This window comes from Chenopodium quinoa, unplaced genomic scaffold, assembly GCF_001683475.1.
Source record: "Chenopodium quinoa cultivar QQ74 unplaced genomic scaffold, ASM168347v1, whole genome shotgun sequence".
Classification (NCBI taxonomy): domain Eukaryota; kingdom Viridiplantae; phylum Streptophyta; class Magnoliopsida; order Caryophyllales; family Amaranthaceae; genus Chenopodium; species Chenopodium quinoa.
This window is the reverse complement of record NW_018744466.1, coordinates 2877442-2892805: the sequence shown is the minus strand read 5'-3', so window position 1 is coordinate 2892805 and position 15364 is coordinate 2877442. Positions and strand designations below refer to the sequence as shown.

At 42.1% G+C, this 15364-nt stretch overlaps 1 protein-coding gene across 1 annotated transcript; it reads right to left on the bottom strand.

Moving 5' to 3' along the window:
* Window positions 1-6540: 6540 nt before the first annotated feature.
* On the bottom strand, window positions 6541-7439 carry LOC110697547. Its single transcript, XM_021874912.1, has 2 exons — window positions 7077-7439; window positions 6541-6942 (listed from the first exon to the last, which is right to left on the bottom strand). Exons 1-2 carry the CDS (start codon window positions 7437-7439, stop codon window positions 6541-6543), a joined length of 765 nt encoding a protein of 254 aa, XP_021730604.1.
* Between the last annotated feature and the right edge of the window lie 7925 nt (window positions 7440-15364).

The window sequence follows — 15364 nt, the reverse complement described above, 5'->3', positions numbered from 1 at the left end:
TGTTTGAGTGGCTGATCAGTATAGACAGTTACCGAATGGGCCAAGAAGTATGGCTTCAGCCGCTTGACTGCTTTGTAGAGAGCCAGCCCAAATTTTTCAATCATTGGGTACCGGAGTTCAGCATTTCTGAGAATATGGCTGATGAAATACACTGGAACCTATTTGCCGTCTCTCTCAGCAAGGAGCATGGCACTAAGGGAGTGATCTGAGATGGCTAGGTACATGTAGAAAACCTCCTTGGGCAAGGGGCTCACTAGTTTGGGCAACGAGTGCAGGTGTTGCTTTAACCTTTGGAATGCCGCCTCAGCCTCTTCTCCCCATTCAAATCTGGACCTCTTCTTGATTGCTTGGAAGAAGTAAAGGCACTTGTCGCCTGACCAGCTGAGGAATCTTCCTAATTCCGCCAGGCAACCAGTTAACTTTTGGGCCTCCTTGACGGTTCGGGGTGATTGCATGTCAATCACCGCCTGAACCTTCTTCGGATTGGCCTCTATGCCTCTTTGATCAATCAAGAATCCGAGAAAATTCCCAGACTCAACACCAAAAACACACTTCTTGGGGTTAACCATGACCTTGTGCCGCCTAAGTGTTATGAAGGTTTCCCGGAGGTCAGCTAGGTGATCCGCCTGGAGCTTGGATTTGACTATCATGTCGTTTATATACGCCTCTACATTCCTTGCGATTTGGTGGATGAAAGTCGTGTTGATCATTCGCTGGAAGGTAGCAGTCGCATTCTTCAACCCAAACGGCATCACCGTGTAGCAATACAACCCCTGATCAGTGACGAAGGCCGTCTTTTCCTGATCCTTCTTCCATAGGGGAATTTGATGGAAGCCTGAGTAGGTGTCCATGAAGCTCATCAGGGCATAGCCGGCTTTAGAGTCAACCAGACTGTCTATCTTAGGAAGCGGGTAGCTATCCTTTGGACATGCCCTGTTTAGGTCAGTGTAGTCTACACACATCTGCCAGGTACCATTCGGTTTTTTGACAAGGACCACATTAGCTACCCAATCCGGGTAGTAGCATTGCCGAATGAACCCAGCATCGAGGAGCTTTATGACCTCAGCGGCTGCCTTCTGTGACCTCTCCTCACCATGATCCCTCTTCTTTTGCCTAACTGGCTTTATTTTGGGATCAACAGCTAGCTTGTGGACGGCTAGATCCGGGCTGACGCCTGGCATCTCCTCCACTTCAAAGGCAAAGAGGTTTTTGAAATCTCTCAATAGGTGGAGCAAGTCTGCCCCCAACTTTTCAAAAGCAACCGTGCCAACTTTAATTGTTCTGTCAGGACGGCTGTCGTCCAGGACGACATCAATGCTTTCACCAGCCGGCTGGGGCCGGGAGTCATCCGGCCTTTCCCCGGCTAGTGGTTGCTATTTCATTTTCTTGGCGGGGGCCAATTGGTCCGCCTTCTCTTTGTGCCGCCTCTCCTAGGGACAGGCCCGACTTCTTTGTCATCGAGGTTAGTAGGTTCCTCGCTGGGGCCGGCTGCATGGGCAGTCGGCCTAACGTCTGAGAGATAGCACTCTCTAGCAGCCTTTTGGTCCCCGCTTAGGGAGCCTACTGACCCATCATCCCTCTCGAATTTTATCAGCATGAGGGAGGGGATGATTACCGCCTTGGACTCATTGAGGGTTGGACGTCCCAATATGAGGTTATAGGCAGTCAGCTCTTCGACTACCAAAAACTTGACGACCATGTGTCGCCCTTCCCCCTTGCCTCCCAGCCGGATAGGTAGGTCTATCCTACCCACCGGATGCACTACCCCACCTCCAAAGCCGACTAGGGGGTGGGGGGCCTTGTGCATACTGCTGGGCTTGTATTTCAGCTTCGCCAAGCAGCGATAGCTTATCAGGTCAGACGAGCTCCCGATATCGATTAGGATCCGGCCAACTCGTTGATTGGCAACTTTACATTCGATGACAATGGGGTCATCGTGGGGCCACCTGACCGTACCCCTGTCTTTCTCAGAGATGAAGACTTCTGGGAAGACGTCTTTTGACGCCTGGCCTTCGTCCTCTGAGGCAGACAACTTCCTGATGTTGTCCTTGGCACCCCGAATGGTGGGGCCACCACTAGCGAAGCCGCCTGCAATGGTGTAGATATGCTCTTCATCTGTGTCAGAGCTTACCACCGGCTTCTTAGAAGATTGCCCTCCATTTGTAGGGTTACCCTTGGACTTTGTCAGATAGGACTTCAAAGCCCCCTCATCGACCAATCAGTCCAATAGCCGCCTGAGGCTGTAGCAACCATTGGTGTCATGGCCAATGTCCTCATGGAATTGACAATACTTGCTCTTATCCCGATTCTTGACAGCGCTCTTTAGAGGAGCCGGCTTTTCAATGGTCAAGCGGTTTTTTATCTCCATGAGGATGGAGGAGCAGTCCTTGTTGAACTCGTACTTGGGGACGTACGGTTCCAACTTCTTTTGCTTCTTTTGGGATGACTGACCTGGGCGGTCAGCTGCCCAGACTTCTTTTCTTTTCTTCTTTTCTGGCCGGCTGATGGAAGCGGCTTTCCTTTACGTCAGACCGCCTAGGTTCTAACGGGTGCTTGACGGCACAGAGCTCCGTCGCCTGTATATAGGCTTCAGCCTCCATTAGTGCCTCCTGGAGGGTAGCAACCCTCTTGCGAACTAAGTCGAACTTGAAAGTCGACCCATCTTTCAGACCCTTGAAGAAGTCTGTGTACGCAACTTCGTCAGACAGACCTTGTATCTGAATTCTCATCATATTGAACCGCCTGACATAGGACCGAAGTCCCTCCTTGTCACCCTGCCTGATCGCCCCTTGGTCGAGACTGGTTTTCTTGGCCGGGATGTTCCTGAAGAAGTTGGACACGAACAAATATGCAAGAGTCTTAAAGTTATTGATGCACCCAGCCGGCAGGTTTCCGAACCACCGTTGGGCTATGCCCTTTAGTGTTGTCGGGAAGCATCGACACCAGGCGGCGTCGTCCAACCCCTGTAGGTACATGAGGTTGGTGTAGGCCATCAAATGGTCTTCTGGGTTGGTGGTACCGTCGTAGGTACCTACCAACACATTCTTGACCTTAGCCGACTGTGTCGCCTCGGTTATTTTGCGGGAGAAAGCCGAAGCCTGTTCCCCTAGGTTTAGTAGCCTAAGCTGCCAGTCCATGGGCTGGACTGTGTTTGCCGCCATTCCCCCAAAAGGAGAATGCTGCATGTTTGGTGATCCGGCTCCATATGGTTGCTGAGGCACAAATGGAGCCTGGTGGATCACATGAGGAGCAGTACGGACGGACGTGCCGTGCGTTTGGCTCCTAGGGTAAGTTTCCGAATGCTTGATCGAAGAATTACAAAAACTGTCTGGAAATGTCGATGTAGAAGTCGTCTGGGACATACTCTGACCTCTCTTATCCTGAATAAACAACCGGGCATCCGTGAAGGTCTTTTTTGACCCATCAGGCTGGATAAACAAAAGTTGGTGCAAATCTTCACCCAATACTTCAAGAGCAGTCGTCCCTACTTTGACTGTTCGGTCAGGACGAGAGTCATCCAGGACAACATCCGTGTGCTCGCCAGCCGGCTAAGGGCGGAATTCGTCCGACCGCTCCTCTGTCAGTGATTGCTATCTTTTTTCTTTTCTCTCGGCCCCCAGTTGAGTAGCCTTTCTTTTCTTGCCGCCTGCCACTTGGACAGGCGCATCCTCCTTGATTTGTTCAAGGTCAGTTTTTTCACCACTTAGGCCAGCAGCCGCCACAGTGGGTTTGATATCCGAGAGGTAACACTCTCGTGCCATCTTTTGATCTCCCCTTAGGGAGCCGACTGTTCCATCATCCCTCTCAAATTTGAGCAACATAAGAGAGGGGATAACGACAACTTTAGAGTTGTTCAGGGTGGGTCGTCCCAAGATCATGTTGTAGGCCGACAGTTCTTCAACCACTAAGAACCGAACCACCATGTGACGACACTCCCCTTTCTCACCTAGACGGATGGGTAGATCCACTCATCCTATTGGATGTACAACACTTCCTCCAAACCCTACTAAAGGGTGAGATACCGGATGTATGCAGTCAGTTTTGTACTTGAGCTTTGCCAAGCACTTGTTGCTGATGAGATCAGAGGAACTGCCGGTATCTATGAGGATCCGACCAACTCTTTGGTTAGCCACCTTACATTCAATGACAATGGGGTCATCATGCGGCCCCCTTACACCTCCCAGATCCTCTTCTGTGATGACAATTTCTGGGAATGAACTCTTGGCGGTCCGTCCTTGGTGAACGTAATTAACATCTAACCGCTTGATATTGTCTTTGTTGCCCCTGATAGTGGGGCCGCCTGCTATAGTGTAGACGACTACGTCATCAGTATCAGAACTGTCAGCCGACCTGTGATTCTTCTTGGCTGACTGCTTGTGCTTGGGGGGAGCATTCCCCTTGGACTTCTTGACATAGGAGTCAAGGTTGCCTTTTTCAGCCAGGCGGTCCAAGTAGCGCATGAGGCTAATACATTTATTGGTTTCATGACCAATATCCTCATGAAAATGACAGAACTTATCTTGGTTTCGATTGCTTGCAGAACCCTTCATGGGGGCCGGCTTCTCGATTGAGATCCGGCTCTTGATTTCTTTGAGGATAGCTTGGCTATCCTTGTTGAACGCATACTTGGGAGAGTATGGTTTGAATTCTTTCTTCTTTTTCTAGGACAACTATTCAGAGGAGTCGGCCTCCCAGACTTCTTTTCTTTTTTCCTCATCTTTATTTGCCGACTGTTTTGGTCGGCTTTCTTTTTTGTCAGACCTCCTTCCGTCCAACTGTTTCCCAGTGTTACAGAGATCAGTCGCCAGTATATAGGCTTCAGCTTCAATCAATGCTTCTTGGATAGTCGCAACCCTCTTACGACCAAGTCGAACTTGAAGGTCGACCCATCCTTAAGACCTCTGAAAAAGTCGGTGTAGGCTACCTCATCATAGGCGCCTACTAACACATTCTTCACTTTGGCCGGCTGGGCGGCCTCTATAATTTCCTTGGAGAAGGCGGACGGCTGTTCTCCAAGTTTGAGCAACCGTAGTTGCCAGTCCAATGGTTGGACGTTTCTTGCCGCCTGCCCTCCAAACAAAGAAGGCTGCAAGAAGTATTGTTGTTGCGGTACGTATGGTACATTCGGTGCCGACTGATCTTTATGAGATCCGGACCGAAGGGAGGTACCGCCTGTCTAACTCTCATAAATTGATTGAGTATACCTCATGGAGGTATTATGCAAACTATCTTGAAAATCTGAAGTAGAGGCCGACTTTGACAGTCGGTCACTCTTCTTCTGCTCTAGCATCAACCGAGCATCGGTGTACATTTTCTTCGTCCCATCCGCTTGAACATGACGAATGGGCTTTCTCCTCCCAGTTGACGAGAAGTGAAACTTTGTCCAATCAATCACCGGTGGCCGACTAGCCCCAAGTTTTGGGTGAGGGGTTGCCGCACGATCAGTGACTGACTTCATCCTACCAGAGTGGGAGGATTTTTTAGCCGACTGTTCCTTTGTAGGAACATGCATTCTCTTCTTTTGATTTCCTGTGAGAGAGTTACAATTCCAGGACTGGTATCCGGGCGCCTGTACCTGCAAAACAACGGAGACTCCTTGTGATGGGAGTTTCGCCTCCGACAATCAAGTTAGAACTTGTATGAGGAGTGAATAGTGCAGAAAAGTAAAGGTTGGGAGATCTGGTTCCTCTAGGGGAGGAATGATCAGTGTGTTTAGATTCTCTAGGTGAGAGTAATTAATTGCTGAATCCCCCTTAATGAGGATTAATTAGAGTATTTATAACCTTGGAAAACGTGTCAAATACTAGGTTTAGGTTAACCTAGGGCTGACTGGGCTTTCCTTGGAAATTGGGCCTAGGTGGCCGTTTAGCCTGTTTGGCATATGGAGGCCACGTGGCATGACACAACTGGTCCATGGTGGACAGATCAACGCCTGACACATGGCAGGCCTCTATTGGCCCATTTGGCGGACACTTGGCAAAGCCTGAATGGTCCACTTGTCAGATGGTGATTGGTAGGGAAAAATCCCCTAATCAATAATGAAGTAAACTAATAATTTTAGGATACTAGACATCAAATAATGTATTTTGATGTTCAATAATGATTAGGAAAATATATTTTAAATAGTATGAGTACTGAAATAAATGTAACTAATTTAATCTATATTTATATTTCATCACATAATTTTAATTATAAAATCTCCATTTTAAATATATATAATGACCCGGGACATTGCCCTGGCTAAAAACTAGTTAAATGTAATTAAAACATAGAATAATTATTTTTCTTATCCTTATTTAACTATTGTAGTATAAGGCAATAGGGGCATTAAGGTTTTTTCATGGAGACACCACAACCTCCCCTCTTGACTTATAAAAAATAAAAAATAAAAAAAAGGTGATCTAAAGACAAATTATTACTAAACAATTAGACAAAAATAAAAATTAGTAGAATAAAGGTAGTAATTTATAGAAGAAAAAAAATAATGCGATTCAATACAAGTAGAAGATTTTTTTGACGGGAAACGATCAAGGAAATTTATTAATCAATCAAAAGTCTTAAGTCAGCCAATACAATCTCAGCAATATTCGAAGGAACCTCTTCCATCCACACCCTAAGGGAGTCAAAAGAAGAGTAAAGTTTAGCTAAAGCATGGGCAACCCGGTTGTCGTTCCTTTTAACAAAAGAAAAACAATAAGAATGGCAGCTACGAGAAAGCTGAATGATATCGTTAATGGTTGACCCAAATGCAGTAGCACGAGCACACCACTTAATCAAATGGCTATGAAGCTTGAAGCAATTCGTTTCCACACAAACATTCCTGAAACCCGAGTCAATGGCAATGCTCAAAGCGTGTCTCATGGCAATTGCCTCTGCGATATCAGCATCAAACTTACCATGAATAGGCAAGCAAGTCGAGGCAACTACATCACCCACATCATCCTTCATAACACCCCCCAAACCCACACCAGTTGTTCTGAAAATGGCTGTATCCGAATTAACTTTAATCACCCCATGAGGAGGTAATTGTCATTTGCATTCCAGCTTAGAACTCGGCTTTAAATTGAGTCAGGTACCTGCTGAGCCAAAGCATACTCCCCCTCCATGACCACCGCTTTATAGATAACCTTAGCCACATCCTCTTTCCATCCCTCAAACACCCACGCATTCCTTCGAAGCCAAATTCCCCACACTAAATTTAAGAACAAACTCCACCACTGCCTATCCTTATGCCTCCTCCGAAAAGAAACACACCACTCCCCAAAAGAAGCCCCCTCATACTTCTCAATCTCCAGACAAAGAGGGGAGATATACCAGAGATGTTTTGAATCGTCACACCGCACAAGCATATGTAAGACACTTTCATTCTCAACACCACACAAAGGGCGAATGGGATCGATGGCCATACCTCTTTGAATCAAACTCTGACGAGCTGCCATAACCCCTTTAATGGCTCTCTAAGCAAAAAGTTTCATCTTTGGGGGGACCTCACGTGCCATATTATGTTCCATTCAAAATTACAGTTCGAACTAGATGTAGAAGCCATGTTATGCTTTTGCTCCATCGTGATCAAATTGTAAGCGCTTCTCACCGAGTATTGCCCGTCCTTTGTAAAATGCCACACCCACGCATCAAAACCTATCATATAGAGGGATAGGAATGCTGCAAATTTCAGCAACTTCCACTGAAGAGAAAGCCGCATTTAGAGCCACCATATTCCACGATCTCTCCACCCACAAGTCACACACATAAACAAGTCCATCATCATTCACATCTCGACTCGAAGAAACCTTGAACCCAGGAAGGTTTGAGATCCAAGGGTCTTTCCAAATATTAATTGAAGCACCATTCCCCCACTGACTTTCTGGCGCCCTTCAATAGTACATCTCTAGCACCCAAAATCGACCTCCATGGGTAACTCGCATTGGGACTCACTTTTGCATCAAACAAATTCGAGTGAGGGAAATATTTGCCTTTGAGAACTCTTGCCACAAGAGAATCTGGATTCTAAATGATGCGCCAAGCTTGTTTTGCTAAAAGTGCACTATTAAATTTTCTCATATTTCTAAAGCCAAACCTTCCATCTTTCTTTGAGGTGTACAATTTTTCCCAAGAAATCCAACACAATTTCCTCTCTTCACCTTTTTGCCCCCAAAAGAAATGCCGATATAACCTCTCAATTTCATTCAAAATGCTAGCCGGTAGAGCAAAGCATTGCATTACATATGTCGGAATAGCTTGTGCAATTGATTTAATCAACACCTCTTTACCCGCTTGAGACAAAAAAATTTCTTTCCACCCTTTGAGTTTTTTTCCAAACACGATCCTTCGAGCCACCAATATAAGTCGGCAACCCAAGATACTTATCATGTCCTTCGACAGCCTTAAAAGATAACTTCATTTGAAGCATATTTTACCGTTCTTGCTCAATATTTTGGCTAAAAGACACCTTCGATTTGTCCATATTCAGTTTCTGCCCCGATGCCAACTCATAACTAGAAAGAATGTGAAGCACATTTTCAATCTCCTCCTCCGTCACTCTCACAAATAGAAGGCTATCATCTGCAAAAAAATTGATGGGAAATAGGCTCCACCTGCCTCCCAATTTTAACATCATGGATGAGCTTTTTTCTCTTCGCATCACGAAGAAGAGCCGACAAACCCTCCTCACACATAATAAACAGGAAAGGCGAGATAGGGTCACCTTGCCTAAGACCCCTGCTAGGCTTGAAACATCTCGACGAATGCCCATTCATTAAAATATCGAACTTTGCAGATGATGAGTGACATTTATGTTACCCTTAGGGGTAGTGTATTGGTCTCTTTTCTCCTGTTTTTCTTAGGTTTTTCTACCTCTTTTCTCCTCTTATGGCTTCCTTTTTTTAATGGATGAAAAGTATGCTTATTTGCGCTTGTTTTGATAATCTTTATGCATAATTTTATCATCCCCATGCTCTCGTGATCTTTGCTATCTTTTGCAGGTTCCATGGCGGTCCTAAGCACGGTAGGAGGCCCCTTGGCCAAGTATGGAGGCATGGACAAAGACAAGAGGAGCAAAAGGGAAGGAGAGGAAGCAAGAAAAGGAAGTTCAAGAGGAGGTGTGGTCGAACCTCTAAGAGGTTCGGTCGAACCAAGGTGTGGTCAAACTTTTGAAAAGTTCGACCGAACCACCAAGGCAGTTTCAACCAAGTTTTCAGCATGTTTACAGGAGGGGTCGAACCAGGAAAGTTCGACCAAACAAGGATCAGGGAGGTTCGACCGAACCTACCCTGCGTTCGGCCGAACCTACCCTGAGTCCGACCGAACCTACCCAGAGTTCGGTCGGACCTTTTCCCGTTTCAGATGACTTTTTGCGGAGCTTCCTAAGCAATTTTGTAAGGGGTATAAATAGATTTTTTTGCTCATTAAAGAAAAGGATTTTTTTTCAGTTTAGAAGAGATTTTAGGTTAGTTTTAGGTTTTAGAGAGAGAAACTCTCAAAATTTTAGAGAGAGAAAGTGAGGAGCACAATGGTTTTCATGGATTTTGGATAATCAAATGAGGAATTTGAAGATCTCTATCTTATATCAATGAGCATTTCTTACTTTCTCTTCTCTTATTGCTTTATTTAGTTGCTTTCATTATGCTTGAGTAGTTTCCCTTCTACTAGGTGTTGAGTGAGGCTTTGTAATGATTATTTGAGTTATTTGAAATAAATTTGATGATAATTGTGTGATTAAATTGATTGAATTGATGTTGGCATGTTGTTTGTTTTAGATTTTATTGATCTCCCATGATAGCACACTTAATTGCATATTGGTTTTAGTTTGACAAGGGATTGTGAATTAGAATTGATATATTTGATTGCATTTTGGGTAATTTTCTTCTATGCACCTAGTCAATGAGGGATCTAGGCTAGGAATTTGAGAGATTACTTTTGAGTGTAGTTAATTCTCATTATAATTCTTTCTTTGCATGATTGATTATCAAATGGATTCTCATTATCTTATTAATTGTTCTAAGTGGATCTTTTCCCCTAGTAGACTTTATCATACCTTGTTCTTTATATGTGTTTTAGTGTAGTTGTAGTGTCCTTTATCCGTAAATCGACTTCGGCATAGCTTAGGCATTAGATTAAGAACAATCTAGCATTACCGTTTCTTGTGGTTCGACTCCGAACTTACCACTAGACTTATTTAGGGGTTAGTTTTAGGATTTATAAATTTATTTGACTGAGTGTGGAATGTGCGGCCGTTCTAACGCCCATCAAAATGGCGTCGTTGCCGGGGAACGATTTCAATGCTTGATTGTTTTTGATTGCTTGAGTCTAGGTCTTTGTGTATACTTTTTTTTTATTTGTTTATTTATTTTTTTGTTTGTTTGATTGTTTTTGTTAAAAAAAAATTAAAAAATGGCATGTTTCTCATTTCCTCAATATGATAATGAGCCTTTTTGTGATTATTTCAATAGACTTGAGGGACTTGTAGATCGTAATTGTTATAGTCTTTGGGAGGCTTCTGAGATTTGTTATTTTGGTTTGAATAAGCAAACTAGGGATATTGTTGAAAGCATGTATAATGGTGAATTTAAAGCATTATCAACTAATGATGCTTGGGATTTTTATGTATGGTTTGCTACGGATGTTTACAATAAGGGTAATCTTGTTTCTAATATTGATGTGCAATGTGTCGATTCTTCTAATGTTAGCATGCATTCCCATGATTTGTCACATGATCTCATTAGTGAACCTAGAACAAATGATTTCAACTCTATTTCCCCTATTGTTCGTGATGATGAGGTGCATTCCAATGTTGATGAGCATGGTGTGTTTCATTATTCTTCATTATTTAGCATGCCTTCTTGTGATGTACCTTTTTCTCCCAATAATGAATCTTATATGCTTGATTGTGCCCCCTCTCCCCGTGATGATGATTATACTCATCCTTCTAAAGTTGATGCTTACAATCTTGGTTGTGCTCCTTCTCCCCTTGTTAACCCTCAATTTTCTTCATCCTGTGAGTGTCCGATTGATTATTTAGAATCCCTTATTAGGTGTGTTGAGCTTGATTCTACTTTTGGGCCAAGTAAGGAGTTGTTTTTAAATTCTATGAGAAGTCAATTGGAGATGATGAATAGGAGTGAAGAGCGTATTGAGGAGGTAATAAGGAGAAAGGAAGAGCTAGAAAGCCAATTGTCATCTTTGTTGCATGATCTTGAATCTTTCAAATCCCATGTGTGTATTGAAGATGATGATGATGATGTTTTTGTGCAATCAAAAGATTGTGAGGAAGACAACAATGAGCTTTTGAGTGAAGGAAAGAGAGTTGAGAGTGAATTAAATGATGATTTTATGAATCAAAACCCTCTTTCTTATTTTGACCAAGTGCATGTTTGTGATTCCTCTATTCATGAGTATTTTGACTCATTTCAGATTATGTCCCATTTATTTTGTGAGGTTCAAATGAAAAATAATGACATTTTGAGTGAGTTCATTGAGAATGCTTCATGGGAAAGAGATGAATTTGAGATGAATTTGCATCCATTCATGCATGGTTTTGAGATCTTAGGCTTTCAGATTTCTAAGGGAAATGTTTTTTATCGTCGTGATAGGGAATTGGAAGATGAGGTTGTTTCTCTTGGAGATTGGTTGTTTGAGGGAGATGTAGATCACGAGTGTTCTTCTTTTGAGAATTCAATGATTAATTTTCATTCCCTTATAAGTGATGAGAGGCAAGGTGGTGAAAATGAGATCATTTGTGAGACCATTTCTCCTATCCCCCCACGTCATCATATTCCATTTTCAAGAAAATTTGATCATGTTCCCTCCTATCCCATGTCACTCCCTTCTTTTCTCAAAGAACCTATTGGGGACCCTCTTTCTATTTGTGATCTTCAAGCTCCCCACTCATCGATTATTGAGGAAAAGGGTGATTTTGCCACCAAAAAACATTTTAAGGAGAGTTTGCCTTCCTTTTCTTTTTCTTCTTCTTCTTCTTCTTTTGTTGAATTTTCTTTTGATTCTTCTTCTTCTTTTTCTTGGCATCTCTCTCCTCATTTGTGTGCGCTATCCTTGTTGCACGTTATCTTCCCGTCATTTTCCTACCTTCTTTCTTATGAAATGTTTAGTAGTGCATTTGATAAGCTCTTACGATCCTTGCAATATTATTTACTAGAGCGGTCAAGCTTGGACCTTAAGCAAGCCTTTCTCGGGAAGTAACCCGTGTTTATTGCTTTCATTTTTTTTTATTTTTAGAATAGTTTTTGGCCTCATGGAAATGTTTGTGTGCTTGGTGCTAGGTACATAACTTAATATACTCTTATGCATTGGTTTGGATCAAGAATCAAGGAAGTTTGACTCCACTTTTGCTAGCACATGGAAAACAAGATTCAATTTTAGAGGTAGTCGGCTTCAAGAAGGTTTAATTGGATCATTTGCGGGTAGTATACCCACCTAATATCCGGTAATATCCTTCCTTTCTCTTCCTATAATGATTTGTGACTTGTTGGACATATGTTGGTTGGTTGGATGACTTTCTTTCTTTTCTCCTCCCATGGATTCTTTGGTTTAAAGTTTGAGCATGTTGCCTCATTCAAGCTTGGGGGAGGGTATTCTATCATGTTTGGTGGAATTTTGATTCATATATGCCATGCACATTTGTATATGCATTTCCATTTTCTTTATTTTGAAAATTCCAAAAAGATTTTGTTTCTATCAAGGCAAATTTGCAATGTGTTTTGTTTTGTTCTTACTTTTGACATAATACGCTTGGACTTGTATTCTTGAATGTCTTTATTCCTAAATTATAAAGGTATGCACGGTTTGAGAATGTGTTAGGTTGACTCTAGGATATGATATGCTAAGGTAGTTGTTAAGAACTTTGAGACCATGAAGCCCTAGTTCACTTGCTTGTGGTAAGATGGAGTTGCTCTCTATGGTGGATATGAAATCAAGAGTTAGTTATTGCTATCCCTAGTGAGGTAAATTGTTCAATCCTTCATCATACTTTGTTGAGCGGCATATTTGGATCCTTGGCTATTGCATTCTCGTATCTAGAACTTGACTTTTAGCTCCCAAGATCGCGACCGTGCCACTTTAGGGGATGACAAAGCAATTTCTCTTTTTATAGGATAGATTTTCTATTTTTGAGTTTAGTTTATATTTGCCCCTCTTGCTAGCCCTATACCTTCTTTTCTCTAGCCACAATACAAGCCTTGAAGCCTTGGTTTCACTTTCTACCTTTAGTTTTGTGAAGCAATTTAGTTTTCGAGCTTGTTTTATTGTTTATGGTGCAAGTTTAGAATTATGAGTTTATTTGCAAAGCAAGTATGTGTTGTATATAAGTTTGTGCATAAAAGCAAATGCATTTTGAGAAAAAGTCGTCCAAAGTTAAAGAGGCAAGGACTTTTAAATGAAAAAAAAAAGATGTCGAAAAAAAAAAGGTAAAAGAAGAATGAAAAGCACAAAATGATTTTGTTATAGTTGTTTTTTTTTTTCCTATTTTTGTTAGTTTGTTTTAAATAATCTTGGGGGAAATTTATTTTATGAGCATAGTTGGTACTTTTGTTTTGGATTCGTTTGGATCTTGTGGAAAAAGTTCCACCCGAGCTTCACATGTAGGTTTACCACCAATTTCAAAAGTTTTCCACACCTTTACTCTCCTAGCCTGTGTATTACAACCTTGAAAGTCCTTTTGATCCTAGAGGGTTAAGTCATTTAGTGGTGGCAGGAAATAGGAATCAAGCCTATAGAGCGAGTTTGCATAGCCAAGATGTTGGGTAACCTTCTCATGTTTTGAATTTCTTACTTATTTTTCGGTTCCTTCGTGGAATCATGAGAAGCTAACTTGAAAGTGGATTTGAAACTTGTAGAGAGGTTGTGGTTTGATTAGTTGGAACAAAAGGTGGAATATGTTTCCGTTAGTTCTCTATGCTTAGCATATGCTATGTTTCAATCAACCTTGGACATCTTAGAACGTGCATACCTTTATTTTTTTTTAGAAAGATTGACATTCTTTAGTGCTTGTTCCATTGTAAAAATCCACTTAAGAACGCTTGTAACCTCTCTTTTACTTCAATTTATTTTATCTATTTGTTTATTGCTTTGCCTTGATTTTTGTCAAGAGTTATGGGTTAAACTCTTAGGATACCCTTACGAGAGCATACTCGTCCTCTAGAGCGATCTATGGGTTTAAAGTGCTTGATGCATGCGCTAAATGCATTCGTGATTCCTACGAAAGTGAGTTAGTGTATATTCTTTCTCTTCTAGTTTTATTTTTTTAATTTTTTTATTTTTTTAAAAAAAAAAAAAACATCGTTTTCCGTTGTGTTTGTTTTGTTTTGCTCGAGGATGAGCAAAAGTTAAGCTTGGGGGTGTTTGATGAGTGACATTTATGTTACCCTTAGGGGTAGTGTATTGGTCTCTTTTCTCCTGTTTTTCTTAGGTTTTTCTACCTCTTTTCTCCTCTTATGGCTTCCTTTTTTTTATGGATGAAAAGTATGCTTATTTGCGCTTGTTTTGATAATCTTTATGCATAATTTTATCATCCCCATGCTCTCGTGATCTTTGCTATCTTTTGCAGGTTCCATGGCGGTCCTAAGCACGGTAGGAGGCCCCTTGGCCAAGTATGGAGGCATGGACAAAGACAAGAGGAGCAAAAGGGAAGGAGAGGAAGCAAGAAGAGGAAGTTCAAGAGGAGGTGTGGCCAAACCTCTAAGAGGTTCGGTCAAACCAAGGTGTGGTCAAACTTTTGAAAAGTTCGACCGAACCTCCAAGGCAGTTTCAACCAAGTTTTCAGCATGTTTACAGGAGGGGTCGAACCAGGAAAGTTCGACCAAACAAGGATCAGGGAGGTTCGACCGAACCTACCCTGAGTTCGGCCGAACCTACCCTGAGTCCGACCGAACCTACCCAGAGTTCGGTCGGACCTTTTCCCGTTTCAGCTGACTTTTTGCGGAGCTTCCTAAGCAATTTTGTAAGGGGTATAAAAAGATTTTTTTGCTCATTAAAGAAAAGGATTTTTTCAGTTTAGAAGAGATTTTAGGTTAGTTTTAGGTTTTAGAGAGAGAAACTCTCAAAATTTTAGAGAGAGGAAGTGAGGAGCACAATGGTTTTCATGGATTTTGGATAATCAAATGAGGAATTTGAAAATCTCCATCTTATATCAATGAGCATTTCTTACTTTCTCTTCTCTTATTGCTTTATTTAGTTGCTTTCATTATGCTTGAGTAGTTTCCCTTCTACTAGGTGTTGAGTGAGGCTTTGTAATGATTATTTGAGTTATTTGAGATAAATTTGATGATAATTGTGTGATTAAATTGATTGAATTGATGTTAGCATGTTGTTTGTTTTAGATTGGATTGATCTCCCATGATAGCACACTTAATTG

What these genes read in the sequence shown, in the direction of transcription:
- LOC110697547 (XM_021874912.1), bottom strand. Translation starts at nt 7,439, where the DNA reads ATGGCAGCTCGTCAGAGTTTGATTCAAAGAGGTATGGCCATCGATCCC. An exon ending in AGTATGCTTTGGCTCAGCAG is followed by an intron (nt 6,943 to 7,076) that starts GTACCTGACTCA and finishes GGTGTTATGAAG; the next exon opens with GATGATGTGGGTGATGTAGT.